At 47.5% G+C, this 19222-nt stretch overlaps 1 protein-coding gene across 3 annotated transcripts in view; it reads right to left on the bottom strand.

Annotated features, from left to right (window-relative positions):
- Positions 1–2828, bottom strand: part of RAB3C (RAB3C, member RAS oncogene family) — an 829967-nt gene extending 827139 nt beyond the window's left edge. The window contains exon 1 of one of the 3 annotated variants that reach the window (XM_069627320.1): positions 2334–2828. In XM_069627320.1, coding sequence (XP_069483421.1) covers positions 2334–2351 — 18 coding nt within the window. In that variant the 5' untranslated portion in view covers positions 2352–2828. Of the gene's footprint in view, positions 1–1483; positions 1558–1623; positions 1802–2333 lie in introns of those variants that run through there. The other 2 variants (XM_069627319.1, XM_069627321.1) reach the window with 2 other exon arrangements.
- Positions 2829–19222: the final 16394 nt, after the last annotated feature.

Here is a 19222-nt window from a genome sequence, read left to right as displayed (position 1 = left end):
TGGGCGCAGGTGTATGTGTGATGTATACCACTAACTATCAAGTGCGAGGTGTTGCTCCTGAGATGGGGAAACACCAAAGCCAACCATAACATGTGAAAGGATTGCGTCACTACACTGCCAGTTCCTATGCATATTTACCACATTGTCAAAAGCAGTAATACCATATTGTGGTAATATGTATTTCTGGACTGTATGATATGGAATGTGTATGCTAAGTTATTTACTGTACTTTCATCTCAAGTGGTATAATGTTTCGCCGTACCCATCGCGCCTAAATCCCATGTTAGCATAACATATTCAGCAACATGCGAAAGATCTCACATCATGGCCAGTCCCGCATGTTGGTCATGTGAAGGGCCACGATATGGTCCTATGGAAGGGCCAAGAAATAATCGGAGGCATGCTGATTTTGCGCCCTGATGCCTCCGGGCCTGTTGGTTTGCACGTTATAAATAAATAAATACAAATACAAATGCTGTCACCTGTGCCGCTCTGCTTAAACTGATTATCGATACTTATCAGAAAACAGAATGATCGCGTCGCGTGTATAGGCGAATACACACGATGTAATGGGTCGCGCCACATTAAAGAATATCAAGGGTTATCTCATGGACGTACGCGTTATTCGGCTGCAAGGGTCATTTCCTGGCGCGCCCTAAACGAGATATGATCTCTTCAGAATAACGCTGGGAGTCTGGCAGCAGATATGCGAATGTGAACTACAGTGGGGGGAGGGAGGGTCGATTGACCTTCAAGCCCTCCCCCTAGACTAGGCCACCCACCTGGAAATCCGTGGCTTCCTGGCGATGTGTCAGTGGTGTGCTGAGCATCCGTGTGATGTTTCAACGCTCACATTAAACTCTCCAACGCACGCCAAACCCCGCCGCACAGGATCATCACAAAGGTCATCATGCACACACAACATGCACACACAAGTAACCACGCTTTCCCATGATTGCGCGCGCACGCACGCCACACACCCCACGCCACATAGGATCCCATGTTCAAACCAAACACAGAGCGTACACACACTCTAGGCTCACACAATCAACACCGCGCAACACAAAAAAGTATATGAATAAAAAAAATGTGTTAACGCAGCATATTCAAACAAATAACGTGCGCATGTCATTGCCCAGGGCGTTATATGGGACTTAGGGGCATGTGCGCGTGCTGCATCACCTCCAGCAGAATGGGAACACATCACCGCTGATAGCGTTGGCTGGAAATGACACGACTGATTGGAACTCCGGGTCTGAGCGGTCGCTCCAGGCACCCGCAAGGCGGAGTGGAGCACAGCGCCCGGGGTCGGGTGGCAAGACAATGGGGCTCCTACGGGCACTGCTGTCTCGAGAAGCCACTTGAAAAAAGGCTCCATTATAAGGCGGCAGAGTGGTGGGGGAATATAAATCCTATTTCCCACTCGCCAGTTTTACCACGAACCTTCCCGGGGTACACGCGTTCAACACAGCACTCTCCTTACGCGTTTCGCCCTTGGGTACAGCAGCAAAACACTAGAATATTCCCATATCCCGAGCAGGGCATGCAACGCTCGTGCTCTCGCTCCTTCTCTCCCCGGTGTTCCCAGCTGCCTCGGCACATGCACGGGAGCAACACACAAACCTGCACGGGCGCCTCGTGCCTCATCTTGCCTCCCGAGGCTCTGTGGTGGTCTTCCAGTTATAAGCAGAGGGCCCCTACCAAAGACGCAGCACCCCACTGCTGAACGAGAAGCCCCCACTGGCGCTGGTTGCCGGACCGGCTTTAATATCAGCACTGGAGCTGTCCCTGCCTTGACGTATCCTGCTTCACGCCGGCGAGCTGCCTGTGGGGCTTGTAGTTCTTTCAACCCCATCCGCCTATTGTGTGCCAGAAACCACAAACGACAAATCCCACAATGCACCCGCGCAATTCGGCCTCAGCTGATTGTGCCTATAAATCACCGTGACGAAGTGAGGGTAATGCACAGTATATTTTGGTAGGTTAAATGTCAAGTGCAAATAGTGAGCACACAAATATCGCTCTTCCTCGAAATGTCTGGGTGTCTTTTTTGTGTTCCCTCCTCTATGTGTGTGTGTGTGTTTCTATAAATAACAGTTATGTATGCGTAAGGTAACATAGACAACACACACACAATTGCTACTGTATATCCGGGCATTGTTAATTAAATGAACATGTATATCGTTCTGAACACAGAACATTTGTGTGTCAATACACATTACTGTGAGCGCTGCCCAGCAGCACCCGGGACGGACGAAGTTCCACGAGAACCCAGCGGTTTCGCGTGTATTTCCTTGCAAGCGCAACGGGCAGCTGAAGGGCGAGAGTCTTACCTTCCCATATAGCTCCATTTGCTTTCACCAGCGCCCGGGGAGAAGTGGCGACCAAGGGCAGGGCGAGAAGGAGGACCGAGAGGACCCCACGCGGTGCAAATGAAAGACGGCGCTACGGGGCAGGCAAGTTGCCGCTGCTGTGATGCACACGGGGCCCGGGTGTGCACGGGAGTGTGAAGCAGTGCGTGTGCGTGTGCCCGGCCCCTGGGATGGTGGTAGGCGGAGCAGTGACCGGAGAGGAGCTACCGAGGGAGATCAGTGCAGGCTCGGGAGAAGACAAAGCCTAGACGGGAACAGCTGGAGGCCGCTGTGCACACACGCCCGGGGGCACACGGGGAGGCCGAGCGCGCTCGACCAGCACTTCTCGTGAAAGCGCTAAAGTCCTGTGCCAGGCAGAGGGGGAGCACATGTCAGCCATTTGCAGAACATGGGAGAAGCCCGTCAAACCCAGGGCTCAGAAGGCCGTGCAGGGGGACCCGTCTGCCAGCCGGCAGTGGATGGGCATATGGTGTTGGACGCCACACCCAGACTGCATTATGTTGCATTCATTGTCAGAGCGTGTGTTTTCTCACAAACAAAGCAAAGGTGGACAGACATGTCATGCACCAATCAGTAATTGCAATCGCATACGATATTGTGCAGTTTTTTCGTTCCTCGCTGTTTATTCCAAGCGTTCACCACATCCCCTAAGGCCAATCAACATTAGTCGACGTTCTTTTTGTCACCCCGGCTTTAATAAGCACATATTTGTCTTTGTAAAACATGCTTTTCTCCCCCTGTTGAAGCAGACGTGTATGTGCTTGAATGCACTTTGCTTTTCAGTTACAATCACCAACTCCCCACCACTCCCACTGGTATTTACTCTACAGGCATAATGTAATGTAATGGGTTATTTATAGCGCGCTTAATAACCAGAGGTTACTAAGCGCGGACCCCGGGATCGAACCTGTGTTGCTCAGCATCGTCTTGCTTCCAAGGCGAGAGGTTGCCCCTGAGATATCCTCCCCATAGGGGGCAGTAGTGAGCAAATCCCCATGGCATTGACACTTGCACATCGGGAACCAACTGCGCCTCAGCACGCCTATGTTTTGAGTCATGTTAGGCATGGGTTTTGTGTATTATGAAGCTACCTGTGACACATCTATGCTTTTAGTTGGGATATTTATTGAGCACGCACCTAGCTAGAGAAAGCACGGGTTACTTACATACATTATGGTTGAAGGGGGTTGCAGTCCTTAAATAATGACCATCATGAAATTTAGGGTACAAGGAGTAGGCTCCATTAAGAGAAAACGACTAGGTTGCAATGGTGGTACAGGGGGATGTCAATAGAGGTTGCTAGGAAATAGAGTGGGTGGGCTTTGGGGGCTGCATCTTGTGGGTTGGGAGAGGATGCTCCTTAAATAGAAGGCCTTGATTTCTTTTCTGAACTTCACAATGGCACTAGTGAGCCTGTTGTTGACGGGAACGAGCCTCCACACTCTAGGTGCATACTTTAATACAGCTTGTTTCCTGGTTCTTTCTGTTTTGGATGTCCACTCTCTAACTTGATCTGTTGGTAGAGTATAGAACATATCGTTATCTTTTACTTTTGGTTCTTTCACAACTACTAAGATGTACTTAGGTACATCCCTCTACAAATTATATATTTCAATCTAGCTTGCAAAGCTGACCCCCACTGAAGACCCACAACAAAGACCAGCTCCTGTCTTGGCCTTTCTAGGCATGGAGGTGCCATACCAGTCCTGGCCTACTGGCCAAGATCACCACATCTCGGGCATAGCAGCCTTCTCTGCCTCCTTGCTGCACTGTGCATTACCTCTCCCAGGTAAGCCAACTCACCCCAGCTGCAAAACCCTCTTCACACTCACTTGCGCTGCAATTTGACTCTCCATTTACCCCCAAACCACTACCCTGCCACCTTCCAGATATATGCAATGTATCCATCCCATCCAAAGCACCACCAAATACTGATACCCCCCTCAAGACTCACCCACTTAGCCTCCAGTACCCATGCACCAGATACCCCCTTCTCCTTTCCCCTCCACTTCATGCCAGAAACTCTCAGCTATATCCCTGCACGGGACCCGCTAAACACAGCAACACTGACTGTCACTCTCCCGCGCATACACTGCCAGAGGGCTCCTTCTCGACCCCGACTAACAGAGCAGCCCCCAACACTAGCCTGGCTACCTCCTCACCCCCTCTGCCCTCAATAGCACTTTGATCAACACCCAATCAATCATGGCACATGCGCTCGACATCTATGACATTATCACCACCAAGAACCTTGATATCCTAGCCATTACTGAAAACTTGTTCCACGCTGCCGCTGGACCAGCCTTATCCCTAGCATTATCCACCAGTTAATCCATACACTGCTGCAATAGACTTACTGGTAAAGGCGGTGGGGTAGCAATTATCCATAAAGATGCTATCCCCTTTAGAGCCACCACCACCGACACTCCTCTGAACTATGATCTGCTCTCCAGTAAACTCTCATTCTCACTTACCTCTACCATATCCATTCATCTCCTCCATTGTCCACCTGAACCCACTTGCACTTTCAAAGAGTACATACTTGAGCTTGTCACTACCAGTCTCAAGTTTACCACCAAACCTCTACTACTTTGTGACATGAACCTTGGCTTCAACTATCCTACCAACATCAATGCCACCTCCTTGGCCAACACCCTTCATCACATCGGTGACACACAACTTGTATCGACACCCACCCACATCCTAGGCTGTACTGTAGATTGGCTTGTCTACTTTAACAGCAATATTCAACTTGAATTCAACACTCCCTGCCCTTGGTCGGACCACCACATTATCTCATTCTCCATCCCCACCTCACACCAGCACACACTCTCTCCCTCCTCTCTCCCTCCGACCTTATCACAATGCATTTGTAACCTCACCAAAGAATGCTTCCTTCCTCTATTCACCAATATCACCTACCTAGCCACCACCATCATGGATCCCACCATCCTTGTCAACTCCTAAAATGATAACCCAAGCAGTTGACACTCTTGCTTCCATCAAACTGCGCAAGACCAAACCTACCACCCACAAGACCTTGTGGTTCACCCCAGACTTCGCAGCTATTCGTGCTAAGAAGCGAGCCAGTCAAGTGGTACAGCGTTGCAAACCAAATATCTCTACCAAATCTCCCTTCACCACCATTGCCTGGAAATATAAACTTACAATTACACTGCCAAAGCTTCCAACTTCAACATGAGACTCTCTAACGCGAAATCAAACTCACGCAAACTCTTTACTATCCTGTGAGAACTCGAGAACCCAACTACACCACCATCTACTGTCACCATCAACAACGTTTGGTGCAGTAAAATCCAAAACACACTATCAAACAAATGGCCCTACTTCAAGGTAAAGCAAAACAGGTGATAGCTGGAAGGGTTAGAATCAATCTTAACCTTTGGCATTGCTCTGGGCAACCCTCCAGAATATCGTTTTTCACCTGCCAAGCCATTACAAATGGGGAAAGACCATATGCAGATCCGGCTTGTACCCACCCCACAAGGACCACAAGCATCCACAAACATGTGTTAAACTTGTTGGGCCTCATCAGTGAGGAGTAGCTTGAACTACAGTGAGAGGTTCTCGACCCTCTGCAAGACGGAGGGTATCTAAGCAGTGTCACCAAATATACCAATACAAATAAAACTCAATAACGGAGTAACTCCAAGTGCATGAAGAAACCCAACTTTATTTCGAACACAGACAGCTGCTGGGAGAACATACAAAAGTCAATCTCAAAATGGCATTAGGAACAAAAAGGTTTTATACAAGGAAATCATCATAACTGATGTCATTGTTAGTGATTATCATGAAACCGTCTACTCTCTAATCTGATTTTTTGGTAGAGTATAGAACATATAGGGCCTCATACACGGTAGGCGGTAACCAGGGCGCTATTAGCGACATGGTTGCCGCCGGTATTTTACCGTGTCCGCCTTGGTGGATGGCAGAATTACCGCCCTACTCCAAGGTGAGCGGGGGCGGTAATTCCCCATTCACCAAGGCACTTCCCGATTCCCATTTTTGCCCCCATAGGGCATAATGGTAATGGGGAAGGCGCTAATTACGGTACCGCAAATTGCGGTAACGTAATTAGCACCAAGGTCCCTTTGCGGCACCCTACTTTAACGGCTGGTAAAACCAGCCGTTAAGGTCGTGTCCCGCAAAGGGAACTCATAGTAAGGCGGTAAGGGTTTACCGGTACCGGTGCCCTTACCGGTACTGGTAAACCCTTACCGCCTACCGTGTAATGAGGCCCATAGTTATCTATAAGCGCTTTTTACTAATGGTTCTTTCACAACACTAACTCCTCTTTGGTACATCCTTCTACACATGATACATTTAAATCTAGCTTGCTATTGGTTGGCCCTCCAATACAATACTTGATAGGAGAACATCATTTGATTGGAGAACAGTCATTTGCTCATCTGGCCTTGGACACTTGCACTTTTATGCAGTGCCAAGGTACATGGTAGGAGAAGTGGGCAAACTGCTATGAGCTAGTTAAAGTAATACTCCCATCTCATACCACGCAGGCTTGAGGCTCATCTACCAGCCTGTTCGGGGCCTTGGGCATGTCGTCTTGGTGTCTGGATTTACCTGGAAATTGGGCCTGGAATGAATCACCATTGTTTCGATCACGTGTTGAGGGAGCGATGTCCTAAAATCATTTCGACCATGAATGGGGATTTCCCTTGTTCTATATGTGCATGCTTTCCTTTAATGGCCACTTGGGGTGTGTGTGTTCATTTCTTATGGGAGGAATTGAATTGAATGTATATTTTATTTCTAGCTCGCTCGTACACAAGTGTTTCAGACCGCAACAAGGCAAGGGAGGGGGACAGGGTAGAACAAAACAACGGTCTTACTAGGCCCAGTGACATTGAGAACGTGCAAGTGCATGGGAGAGGGGGAGGGGAAAAGTGCATGGAAGGGGGAGAAGTGGAAAGTGCGGAGCAAAGGAGAAACAGATAAATAATAATAAATACATAAATAATAACAGCAATAAACAGTGGTAGTGCAGCCAGCAAGTGGCAAGTGCTGGGTTTAAGGCAGCAGACAGGATAGGACTGATAAGTGCAGGAAGAAAAATGTGGGGACTGTATCGGTATAGATACAGACCCCAGCGCAAGGGGTGGCCCGGAGGCAGTGCGGGAGGGTGGTAGGGTGAGCAGGTACCTGGGCCTGGAGGACAGAGGGTGGCCAGGTGCACAGTGCCAAGAGAGAACAGATCAGCAGGGAAGAGGGGGAGCGAAGGCAGAAGCAAAGAGCAAGGTCTTGAGATGCTTCCAGAACCGAAGATGGTTCTCCTCAAGTTTTAGAATGGCAGGGAGACTGTTCCAGAGGGAGGCCCCAGATGAAGACAGAGATCTACCCTGAGCTTGTTTCTTTGAAAAAAACGACTGACCCTGAGGGAGTTAGAAGTAGAGGAGCGAAGAGCTCGAAAGGGGAGGTATTTGCAGAGGGATAGCTGAAGGTATTTTGGACCCAGACCCCAGAAAGCCTTGTGGACAATGCAGATAGTTTTGAATTTAATCCTTGCATCCACTGGGAGCCAGTGGAGAGATTTCAGAGCTGGAGAGATACGATCCCAGGGTTTGAAGCCAAGGACAAGTCTTGCAGTCCTGTTCTGGATTAGTTGCATAGGGCGGAGAGTAGAAGCAGGTAGATTTAGAAAGAGGTTGTTACAATAGTCCAAGCTAGAGAGAACCAGAGCTTGGGAGACAGTGAGCTTCTGGGCGAAGGAGAGGAAAGGCAGAGTACCTCTGAGGAGGTGCAGTAGGAAGTTTGACTTTTAAGAGACATCAGAAATGTGGGCGGAGAAGGAAAGTGTGGCATCAAAGATGACCCAAAGGTCACTGTAGCTACCTGCACCTCCTATTTAAAGATGTGTGTATTTCTTACTGCTACCAGCTGAAACTTATTAACCTTGAAATTGTATGTTGCAGGCTCTAAAGAGTCTGGTGAATATGGCAGTGCTTCTCTAATTCTCATCCAGTGAATGGGGTCTGCTTCAAATATCCTGCTGACATCCTGGCCCTAAAGTGGTCCAGCCCAAAGTTTCTGGGGCCGGGAAGTGCGGGTCACAGGCTGTGTTGTGATTTTTAGGAGCCACATTTCTCTCTAGCTGGAGGCCAGGGCGGGCACTCAGTGCAGCAGTGTGGTTGCCCTGGCAGCCCATCGAAGGTTAGGAGGCAGTGAGGAGGCGGCAGGGATCGGGATTATCACCCGATCCCGGGAAGTTGTTGAGTGGGTACGCCTGCACAGCGGGTGTTGGGCAGTGGGTGTCACCTGCTCCAGCAGTGATTTGCAGCAGACTGCGGCCTCGTAGTTGGAGCAGAGTGTGCAAGGGTGACTCAGAGTGGATTTGCCGCAAGGTGGCCTCAGCCTGGGGAAAAGACATTGTGGATTAGCAGAAGACCACGAGGGCTGCAATCTCGGCCCATGCTGGGGCGGGTGAAGTGGCTGCGGGGTCCTGTTGCGGCCAGCCCAGCGTTGAGCGTGGGTACGGCCTGGAGACTTGAGCCTGGGAGGTGGAGTGCCCCAGCAAGGGGGCTACCAGAGAACAGCCCGTCAGGGCCCAACTATGGGTATGGCAAGTACAAACCCTGCCCCATGGGAAGAGGCCGTTGCTGATTTTATTGGATTTTATGCCTGGGACATTTTGCTTTGCTGTGCTGGAAGTGGGACTTGCTTAGTGGGCCCCTCTGAAGTGCACCCACAAGTAGCTGAAGCAGGGGGCATGCTTGTAGGAGGTTCTATATCTGCCACTAACAGAGATGCTGCAGGGGGCACAAGAGTAGGGGAACGGTTCCCCTCCCCACCACAGCGGACTGATTAGGAGGAGGTGGGCAGCTTTGTGGGGCACCCTGTTGGGCCTGCAACTCTGAGCCTGAGGGGAGAGACGCAGAGGAGATGACTGGAATGAGCCTGTGGGAGGAGCCGGCCTGGGGTGCTGTTGCTTCGGTTGACGCCCGTAGGGTGGTCTGGGGTTCGGTGAGGAGGTTGCAATTGGGGCTGCTGACAAGATGATGAAGGGGCAGCAGAAGTTGGAACCCTGTCTAGGTGGTAAGAGCAAGGTGGCTAAAACCAGGATTCAGGGGGCCGAGGATGGATAGGAACAGGCCTCCCCGACGAAGCAGTGCAGATGAACCAGTTGCTAGCAGCCATTCAGGACTCAACAGTGTCACTGGAAGGGAAGATCTAGTCGGTGGCAGTGGATATCACACTAGTCCAAGAGGACTTCAGGAGGACCTCAGGAAGATGGGGGAGAGGGTTGCGGAGGCAGAGAACCAGGTTAGTGAAATGGAACATGTGGTAATGTTGCTGCAAGCGCGGATGGATGCACTGACTGCAGACACAAGAGCTCTGGAGGTGGAGGACGGTGAAGGGCGCTCATGTCAAAACAACATCAGATTCATTGGGATTCTGGAATGGAAGAAAGTCGCCAGTATGGAGTTGTATCTCAAGCACCTATTCCCTGACATCCTAAAGATTAGAGCACTCTCCATGTGGTTCGGCATTGAAAGGGCGCACAGGGCCCTGGGCAGACTGCGTCTAGTTGGTGGCCCTCCATGGGATGTTGTGGCCAAGCTTTCACATTTCAGGGACCAGGATGCAATTTTGCAGGATGCACAGTACATTATATCATATAAAGTGAGCGGTATGAGAATCTTGGTGTTTCCTGACTCCACACAGGAGGTCAAAAAGTAGCGTAAATCTTATGATGCAGCGAGGAGGCGTCTCTGTGACCTGGGCTTCAACCAAATGCTGTTTTTCCAACCTCCGGTGGAAGTGCGGGGACTGGCTGCACATGGACTATGTCTGCCTATGGCCGGGGGAGACTGGGGGCCTCCAGAGCATGGAGGGCGCTTCAGTCCAGTTCATCCGGGGGTGGGTGGATATCTGTAAGGTGTTTGTAGTGACAATTGGCACCTGGCCTCTGGTATGGTTGGAGCAGGGGGAAAGTTTAGTCTTATTTCACTCTTATTTCACTCAACACGGTATAGATGTAGCCATACTGCAGGAGACGCAGTTGGATGCTCAGGGACTCCGGGGGCTGCAAGTGGAAAGGTATGGTGATTGGCACAACATTCTCCACCTACTCAAGCAGAGTATTCGTATAGATACGGGATGCGGCTGCAGTAAAGGTGTCCCAGACCCTGGTGTATGAAGAGTGGTGATATGTGGGGATTGTGGGGAAGATCTTAGGCACTCCGGTGTTCTTGCTGGGAACTAATGGCCATAATGTGGCACAGGCAGAGTTCTTCACTGACATGCAACATATACTGGCACGTGACCAGGACACATGGTCATTGTGGTCTGGTGACTTCAATTCTGATAGAGCATTGGATGAGGCTAGTGCAGTGGCTCAGGAAGTGGGATGGCGACTAAGATCTTGGCTAGGATAGTGAAGGACCTACAGCTGAAAGATGCCTGGAGGCTGCTCCACAGGCAGAAGCATAGCTAGTCTTACTTTTCGTCAGTCCATGGGTCCAACTCACAAATAGATTGTGTCTTTGTGGAGAGGAGAGACAGGCTTGGCTGGCCAGACGATATATCTGGATAGGTCTCTTTCCGACCACTCACCCCTAGTGCTAATGTTGGAAGCGGAGAGACATTCATCCGCCCTTTCCTATGTGGAGGTTTGACACACAGATGCTTGAGGATGGAGGGTTTAGGGCAACACTACAGAATAGAATTTAGCAGTTTCTGTATGAAAATTGGGGGTCAACAATGAGAAGGTCTATGGAGTGGGACACGTTGAAGGTTTCCTTGAGGAGGGGGTGCATGTCAGCTAGGGTTGGGATTATTAGGGTACTCAGCCAGAAAGTTAGGTATCACAAGCCTAAGGTGGCCCAACTAGATCAGGATTGGGCCAGGGGATGGTTTCAGGAAGATGTCTTGTGCGATACGAAGGGGGAGCTTGGGGCAGTGAGGGACCAGCTGGCCGCTCTTGGGAATGCAGGCTATGTGGCCAGGCACCACGCTGAGGGGACGATGCAGGTAGGTTGTCGGCCTGGTTGGGCAGGCTGGAGCGGGGGCCATATGATGTGGGCATTACAGAGATCAGGGGAGGCCTTGTCACGGAGAATGCCAGAATTTGTGATGGGTTGTGGGATTTCTATGCAGCATTATACCAGGGGAGGGCTGGGCTGGATGAGGGGTTGGCGAGGAGATGGCTGAGGGAGGCTGAGCTGCCCTCATTGGACGAGCATATGAGGGAGCAGTTGTGGGGAACATTGACCTGCAGGAGGTTCTCGGGGCCATTAATTCCCTTGTGAGTTGGAAGACTCCCGGTATGGACAGGATATCTATGAAGGTATACACGGATTATAGTGACCTCCTTGCGTCCAAGTTGTTAAAGGTGCTGTTAGAGGCCCGATTATTGGGGTGGGAGGTTGGTCTCCCAGAATCCATGCTAGAGGCATTGATCCTAACTTTGCCTAAGGAAGGTCGGGTTCCAGCGGAATATGAGTCCTATCACCCTCTTTCCCCATTATGCATATGCTGGTTCATCCCGACCAAACAGGATTCATTCTGGGGAGATCAACGATACATAATCTGAGGCGATTGCTCCTGATTACTGACAAGCATAGATGGGCGGTGGATAAGCTGGCGGTAGTCAGTTTAGATTTATAAAAAGCCTTTGACTCTGTAGCATGGGACTTTCCGTGGCTGATACTGGAAAAAATGGGCCTGGGTGACGGTTATAGTCAGTGGGTTAAGATGTAGTATCTCGGTTCATCGTCATGGTCCGAGTGAATGGGGTCGTTTCTTCTGCATGGAGGGTAGGTAGAGGCACATGGCAGGGGTGCCCGCTGTCCCTGATAATATTTGCACTAGTGATAGAACCCCTGGCGAGAGTGTTCAGACTTCGGGACAAGGGTCTGGTTCTGAAGCTTGGGGGGCGGGGACAGGCCCTGCATATCTATGTATGTGGATGATGTCATGCTGTATGTTCGGAAACCCCAGGGTAAACTGGGTCAGGTGATTCCGACGGTGGAGGATTTTGGCTGGCTATCAGGGTCAGTGGTCAATAAGGTTAAATCAGTGGTCTACACATTGCCGGCTGATGCGAGTGGGGACTTGGATCACTTAAGGAAGGATGTGTTGACTGTAGGTTTCAAGTATCTCGGTATTTGGATAAGTGTGGATTGGAACTGGATGTATTCCCAGAATTTTGGGAGGCTGATTAAGGCATTTGAGGGTCTCACAATGTTATGGAACTGGTTTCCCATTTCACTGATGGGTCCCCTGGTCTTGACGCAAATGGTCATGCTATCGATATTGTTATATGTGTTCCAGGCCATGCCTATGGTGTTGGCTATGGCCTGTTTCTGCTCTTTGCATGCTACTCTAAATGGGCTGCGTTGGAAAGGCAGGACACCTGGCTACGTTACAGCTGCCAGTGGGCAAAGGGGGTTTTAGGGCGCCGGACATCAGGGCGTTCTACTGGACATCTGTCCTCCAGCATATGGTGGACTTGTTAACCCAGCCTCATGTGGACCGAGTCACAGACTGGATAGAGAGGGAGATGGCAGAAGGTTCTCTCGCCCGTGTGCTCGATTATTAGGGAATGGTGGAGGGCGATTGCGCACGAAGGACAGCGTTTCCCCTTCCTGTCGCTTCTTCCTCTGGGCTGTAGTAGATTGATGAGTGCAGCGGCTGGAGGAGACTTTGGGAGCCTGGAAAGTGGGGGGGGGTGCTGGCATAAATGTGTGAGAATCAAAATGGATGTAAGTGCTCAATTGCGTCCAGGAAAGGGCATGAAGACTCGATACACAGTTTGGCATGAGATGTGGGATAAGCTGGACCTGAACTCAGACTTGCGCCCCCCCTTGAAGGGTCAGTGGTCTGTTGCTGTGGTAGCCTAAATGGAGGCTTGGGGGAATTGGGGAGGGGTGGGTGAGAAGGATTGTTGTACCGCAGAATTGTTTACCCTGGGGGGATGTCTTCATTGTTGGAAGGGATGATGGGAAGGGGGGGTTCATGAAGAGATATGTGCCTGTATGACAAGTGTCTGTTTATGTTGCCAAATGTTACTAAAAAGAACCTTGTAATTGTATACTTTGTACTCTGGGAAACATTATCTGGTGCGATTTCAGCTTCTCAAGCAAACTTCCCTTTGGCGCACAGACCTTGGTGCCATGCTATTGTCTGAGATTTGTGAGCCCTGAAAACTGTGTGTTAAGCTATTTCATGTCTGGATGCAGTATTTCAGAAATTAGGCCTTGCTTGTTTTGGTCTGCATAATGGGAGCACTTCTGTTCTCTCTCTGTCATGTTAGTGTTCTTTGTGTATGGTGTATGTTCTTCTTGTATATTGCATGTGTACCCTATCTGGGTATTCTGGACCCTCCTACCTCTGTAGGTGTAATGGAGAGGAGCAGGTGGATGCATTTTCGCTAGCTCCCGTCCCCTCAACACTGTCATACTAGAACAGCAAAAGAGCTTTATGTGGTACCCGATGTGTTGTCCCTATACCACATTGAATGTATGAGAGATGATATACCCTCATGCAACCATACCGAATGTACCCTCGTACTGAAAGAGTGGAAGGATGTCAGCACCTACCATTGGACATCATGTAGTAATGAATGAAATCTGACGAGGGCAGAGTGATGTCATGAAGAAGATATTTGAAGACATACAGAAATAATATGAAAATACTTAAGAGTGACAATGTAATGGCAGTAACAAGAGAAACATGTACACAATGATAAATGATATATAAAAAGAAGATAAAGTAACTTGCTGACCAATAAGTGTAAATATGCAATAACGCAAGGTAGATGAGAAGTATAGAATATTGATATAGAGGAAAATATAATGTGGCTAGGACGGCAATGACAGGAAGATGGATGTTGGCTCGTGTTGAGACTCAATCCAGCAACCTCAGAGACCAACCAGGGATTCAGAGTTAGGAGACATTGGGAAAACAGTGCAGCGTGCAAAATATGAGGAGTCTATGTTTGTGTGGGATCAAGGGTGCTATTTCAAGGAATAATTGCAACGCACAAAGGGAGGCAGGCGGATAAGCCATTGTAAAGGAGCAGAAGTACACATCTGCAGGAGATCCGACCCCACTACCTCCCCTGTATTGGAGCCATAAAACCATGCCCTGTCCAACCTCAGCTACTGTACCAATAACACAGCAAGAATAATGAAGACGGTATCAATTAAGACGACTATATCAAATTACCCTTGAGTTGATGACAGCCTACAGGAGGAGCTGTGACATCATAAGAAAGTGTGCATGACGTCCAGAGATACTGAATGAAGATGATGTATGGATCCTAGAGGAGAAAGGACGAAGTAAAGAATCAAGTGAACTCTCAAGTGTAAAAGACAAAGATTACACAGTAAAAAGCTCTGCAGAAATCAGAAGCATGAAAAATGTACAGATTCTGAAACGCAAGATAGATCAAGTCATCGTATAGGCTAGCTCTAAGTAGTAAATAGAATGAAGGCGAAGCCACCATTGTATAGAAAATGGACATTGTTATCATGAAAAAGTAAGCCAAAGTATCATTGAGAAGGAATGAAAAGCTGTGTCGCAGTAGAATAGCAGGGTAATGGAGCTGTGTTGAGTGGCTGTCTGGCCTGAAGTCAAGAACTGAGAAGTCAACAACAGCTATCTATGCTGAAAAGGAACGTGTGTGCATAGGATGAAACCTCTCACGTTAAGGTGCAAGAAAGAACACAAAGGATGCCAAGTCTTCATTCATCTAAAACATTTAAAAGCCTGCAGAATGAGCAGAATCATCGTCTTGTGAGTCGAGAATGGATATAGGGCTTCATGGTCACATGAGGCGAGAATGGAAATAGAGTTTCAACTTGAAGTTCCAGATAGGATAGTGAATGTCCTCACTCCTGTTTCATTCCCAGGATGAGAATACTCTGCAAGGCCAATTACAAAGAGAATTTCATGGCAAAAGGCATGGGTGATGAGAGATGATGGGCTAATTGGGTGGTCTCCTACCTACATGCACCTGGGTCTTGGCTTTGCGTGCTGATAATTGAAACAAATGTTCCAGACATGGCACAAGTGGACCAAACCAATTGTATTAGTCTGTTAAACGAAAGACCTTATAGCTTAAGAAACCCATGAAACACTATAGAAACCCACAGATGTTTTATAAATGAGACTAATGAAGAGGTAGGCATAAGTTGTCCACATGATATCGGACAGTCAATAACAAACCAAGCCCCTACATGATTGTATGTCTAGATGTGTCCCTTAAACAATACCAACCCTTGATAGGTTTTTCACTATTGCCACGTAGTATGACATCACTGTGATGCATAATGAAGTATATAATTGTATTTTCTGTGGAAATCGCGGAGAGAATGGGTGTACGTCGGTTGATGTTCATTGTACACGCCCTCTTTTAGATAATTGTTAATAAAACAGCAACTTGCCATCTTCTTGAGTTTGTCCGGTTATTTGACCTCAGAATTACTCTGGTGTAAAACCCATCCAGCCATAAATTCACATTCCAAGGTCCACAAGCTCATGTGGTAGCAGTGCGGATGGTTAGAGATCTGAACTAGTTTGACTTCAGAGTTTCAGACAATCAGGCAAACTCTGCCATTAGCTGGAAGATCTTGGAGTTTCCTGTGGAGAGCGGCTGAGAGAAATAAACTTTCAAGAAAAATCGAGGCGGTTGTCAGGTCCATCTTTGAAGAAATCCCTGCTCGGTTTCCACGGGTCGCTCCACAGACAGAAGGCAAAGTGGTTGGATTGGAGGAGGAGTCCATGCCGAAGGCCTCAAGTTGATTAAGTGGATGTAAGTATATAAAGGGGCAGGATTGTGATATTTCTGTGTAATGGGAAGTTTTGTGTGGATAGAGGAATGCCCAAGTAATCCTATTTCAAGGGAGATAAAAGAAGACGTCTCAAATTCCAGTTGGAACATTAAGAGAGAGAATAAGCACAGTCAGGACCGTGTAAGGTGACGTCTTAAACTCTGTACAATGTAATACAATCAGAGGCAAGGAAAGAATTTCTCTTACTAAAAATGATTATAGGGAAAAGGGAAGGTGATCACAAACGTTATTAATGTGTATTGTGTTATTATTTTGAGTGTTTTTTGATGCATGAGGTTTTGAGAAGTGACAAACTGTGAAGGTTGGAAGTGACGTTGTGTTGAGTTGAGTGTAGTAAATGATTGTTGCCAATCAAAAGACAGATAAGGCTAGTCAGAAGACAGGTAGGTTGTTGAGACAAAAGATGATTGAGCAGCCATTGATGCTGCTTGCTCATATTTATTCTTTTTAATATTTAAAGTGTTGAGCAATATGCTTTGAGATCAATTGAGGTTTATTAGATATAAATAAGGTAATGACCTGGTAAGTATCGACAGTTAATTGAGACTTTTCATTATGGAGGACATTTCTCTTATGCACCTTTGTAAAACATTACCTTGACATGCGCACAAGCTTAAACATTACAGAGCAGAGTGGGTAATGGGCACAGCTGATAAAATATTCATGGTCACAAGGGGCATCATTGTCAAAGGGAGTATTACAACACATAATCACATATGTGCACGCTGCATACACACGAAAGAAATTAGAGAAAAGACTGGCAGTTTTAGAACTTGAAAATGTATCAAGAGGAGAAAGAGCACCAATCACAGGAAGAGTGGATGCTTAATCAGCATAAAGGAGAGGGCATCGAGCCCTCAGCTCCTCTTACTCTGCAGAAACTAAGAACATAGATGTAGAAGAGATAGGATGTTACCCTTTAAATTAATTAAAAGTAGCAACGTGCTATAGTAACACGACATATGCACCCCACGCTTATAGTAGTGATGAAAGGCTAGATGAGAGCAGAAAGAAGGAAGACACTTGTAGGATTATGCGAGATGAAGAGGAATGGGTGAGATATCGAATATATCAACCGATATAGACAGATAAATTAAGAGATGGAAAGGAGAGAAGGATAGGGCAGATGAGCTAACACTTGTACAGAACAAATGGATGGGAGGACAGATATTACTCAAGTTAGATGGGAAAAGTATCAAGGAAGTTAGGCAGAAGGATGACAAAGACGAGCAAGAAAAGAAGGATAGGGAATGAGAAAAGTGACTGAGGTAGGACGAGCAAGGAAGGAAAAGTAGGGAACAACTGGAACAGATATATAGAGAAGAACAAAAGAAGGACGAAAAGCGGGCAGAGGAACAAAGGAAATATGACAGTCGGAAGAAAGAAATAGAAGAAAGGGATAGGAAAAAAAGCAAGAGAGAGGAAGAAGAGGAACATAAGTGAAGGAAAAATGATTACAGAGAAGGAGAGAAGAAGAAGAATGAAGACAAGAAGTAAGAAGGGAAGAACAAAGACCATAAGAAGAGAGGGCAAGAAAGGATGCGAGAAAACAAAGGGAAGTAGAAGAAGAAATGAAACATAATAGAAGGTGGCGGGAACTTGACGCCAGTCTCATTCTTAAAGAAGGAATAAGACTAAGCAATGAACTACAGGGGCAATGGGAAATGCTAAGTGAAGTTTTCCCAATGAGAGAAATGATTCAGAAAATACCTAAAGTAGAACAAAAATAGGAAAGATATGATGCTGAATGTTTCGGAGAGAGGATCGATAAGATGTATCAGAAGACGAGGCAGAACAGTGAGTATGGGACTCAAGCGAGTGGCAAATGATCGCCAATACCTAAACCATGGGATGAGGAGGAGAACATCTTCAGTGACAAACACAGAGCACTGTCTTTGAGCAGATTACATATAGATAAAGAAGAGGAGGATGATAGTCACACCAGTTGCCGAAGAGCAATGTCAGAAGAAGAAAGGGAGTCAGGTTGTGATATAGAAGGGGAGGGTATGCACGCCCTATTACAAAGTCAAAATGTGGATAAAGAAGTAAGATGGTCAGATCTGGAACATCCTAAGGAAAAAACACAAGATCCTACAACATATTCTGAACTTCCCCAAAGACGATTGTGTAGTGAGAGAGGAGAATTCCACCTTATTTGAGTAGGTTAAGGTCGTTACCAGCACAAAGACGAATAGGGACGATTACTCTTGCATTGGGTAAACAAATAATGGGGTCCAATTATGGGATGGGGTTCTCACAGTTCCCCTTGCTAGAGAAGGGGGTGCAAGATCGCAATATATTCCATGGCCTCAGATGGATAAGGATAACTTAAAATGCAAGTTACCTAGTTTGACTTCGGGGGCTGGGAAGTGGCTATACAAATTAGAGGAAATGACAGGGGGAAATATGTTGGCCATAGGGGACATAAAAGGTCTATTGGCAGCCATTCTTGGAGAGAGAGCTGACGACATTTGGAGACTCGCGGGAATTGCGGGTGTGATAGCACAAAACACAGCTCATGATGGAGCGCCATTTAATAATTGTAGGACAGATGTTTGGATGGCTCTCAGGATACAGTATCCTGATACATCAGATATGGGTGCAATTATGACACATGAAATGAAGAAAGATGAAGACCTTATCGCTTACATTCAGGATATTCAAGAGAAATGGCAGCTTGAGATGAGTGAGCCTTGGTAAAAACAGTGTTCAATCACATCTTGTGTCTGGGATTGCCAGAACAAGTACAGAGACAAATGAAAAAACAAGTAGGAATGGAAGCAAAGCTGTGGGCAGAGATACCGTTGACTATCGTACATCTTGCCAATTATTACAAGAGAAGAATAGAAAGAAAGATGAGAACAGAAAGATTGAAGAAGTTAGTTCAGAAGAAATGATCAACATTTTCTATAGAAGGGGCAGTCTTGACAAGTGGAGAAGGAGGAGGAATGCAAGAAATAACAGGTGCATCACAGGTGAATAATGTACACCCAGAGGATCAAAGTGGGTATG

The sequence above is a fragment of the Ambystoma mexicanum genome, chromosome 6p, assembly GCF_040938575.1.
Source record: "Ambystoma mexicanum isolate Mex_15411 chromosome 6p, UKY_AmexF1_1, whole genome shotgun sequence".
Lineage (NCBI taxonomy): Eukaryota > Metazoa > Chordata > Amphibia > Caudata > Ambystomatidae > Ambystoma > Ambystoma mexicanum.
This window is presented reverse-complemented; position numbering and strand designations above follow the sequence as displayed.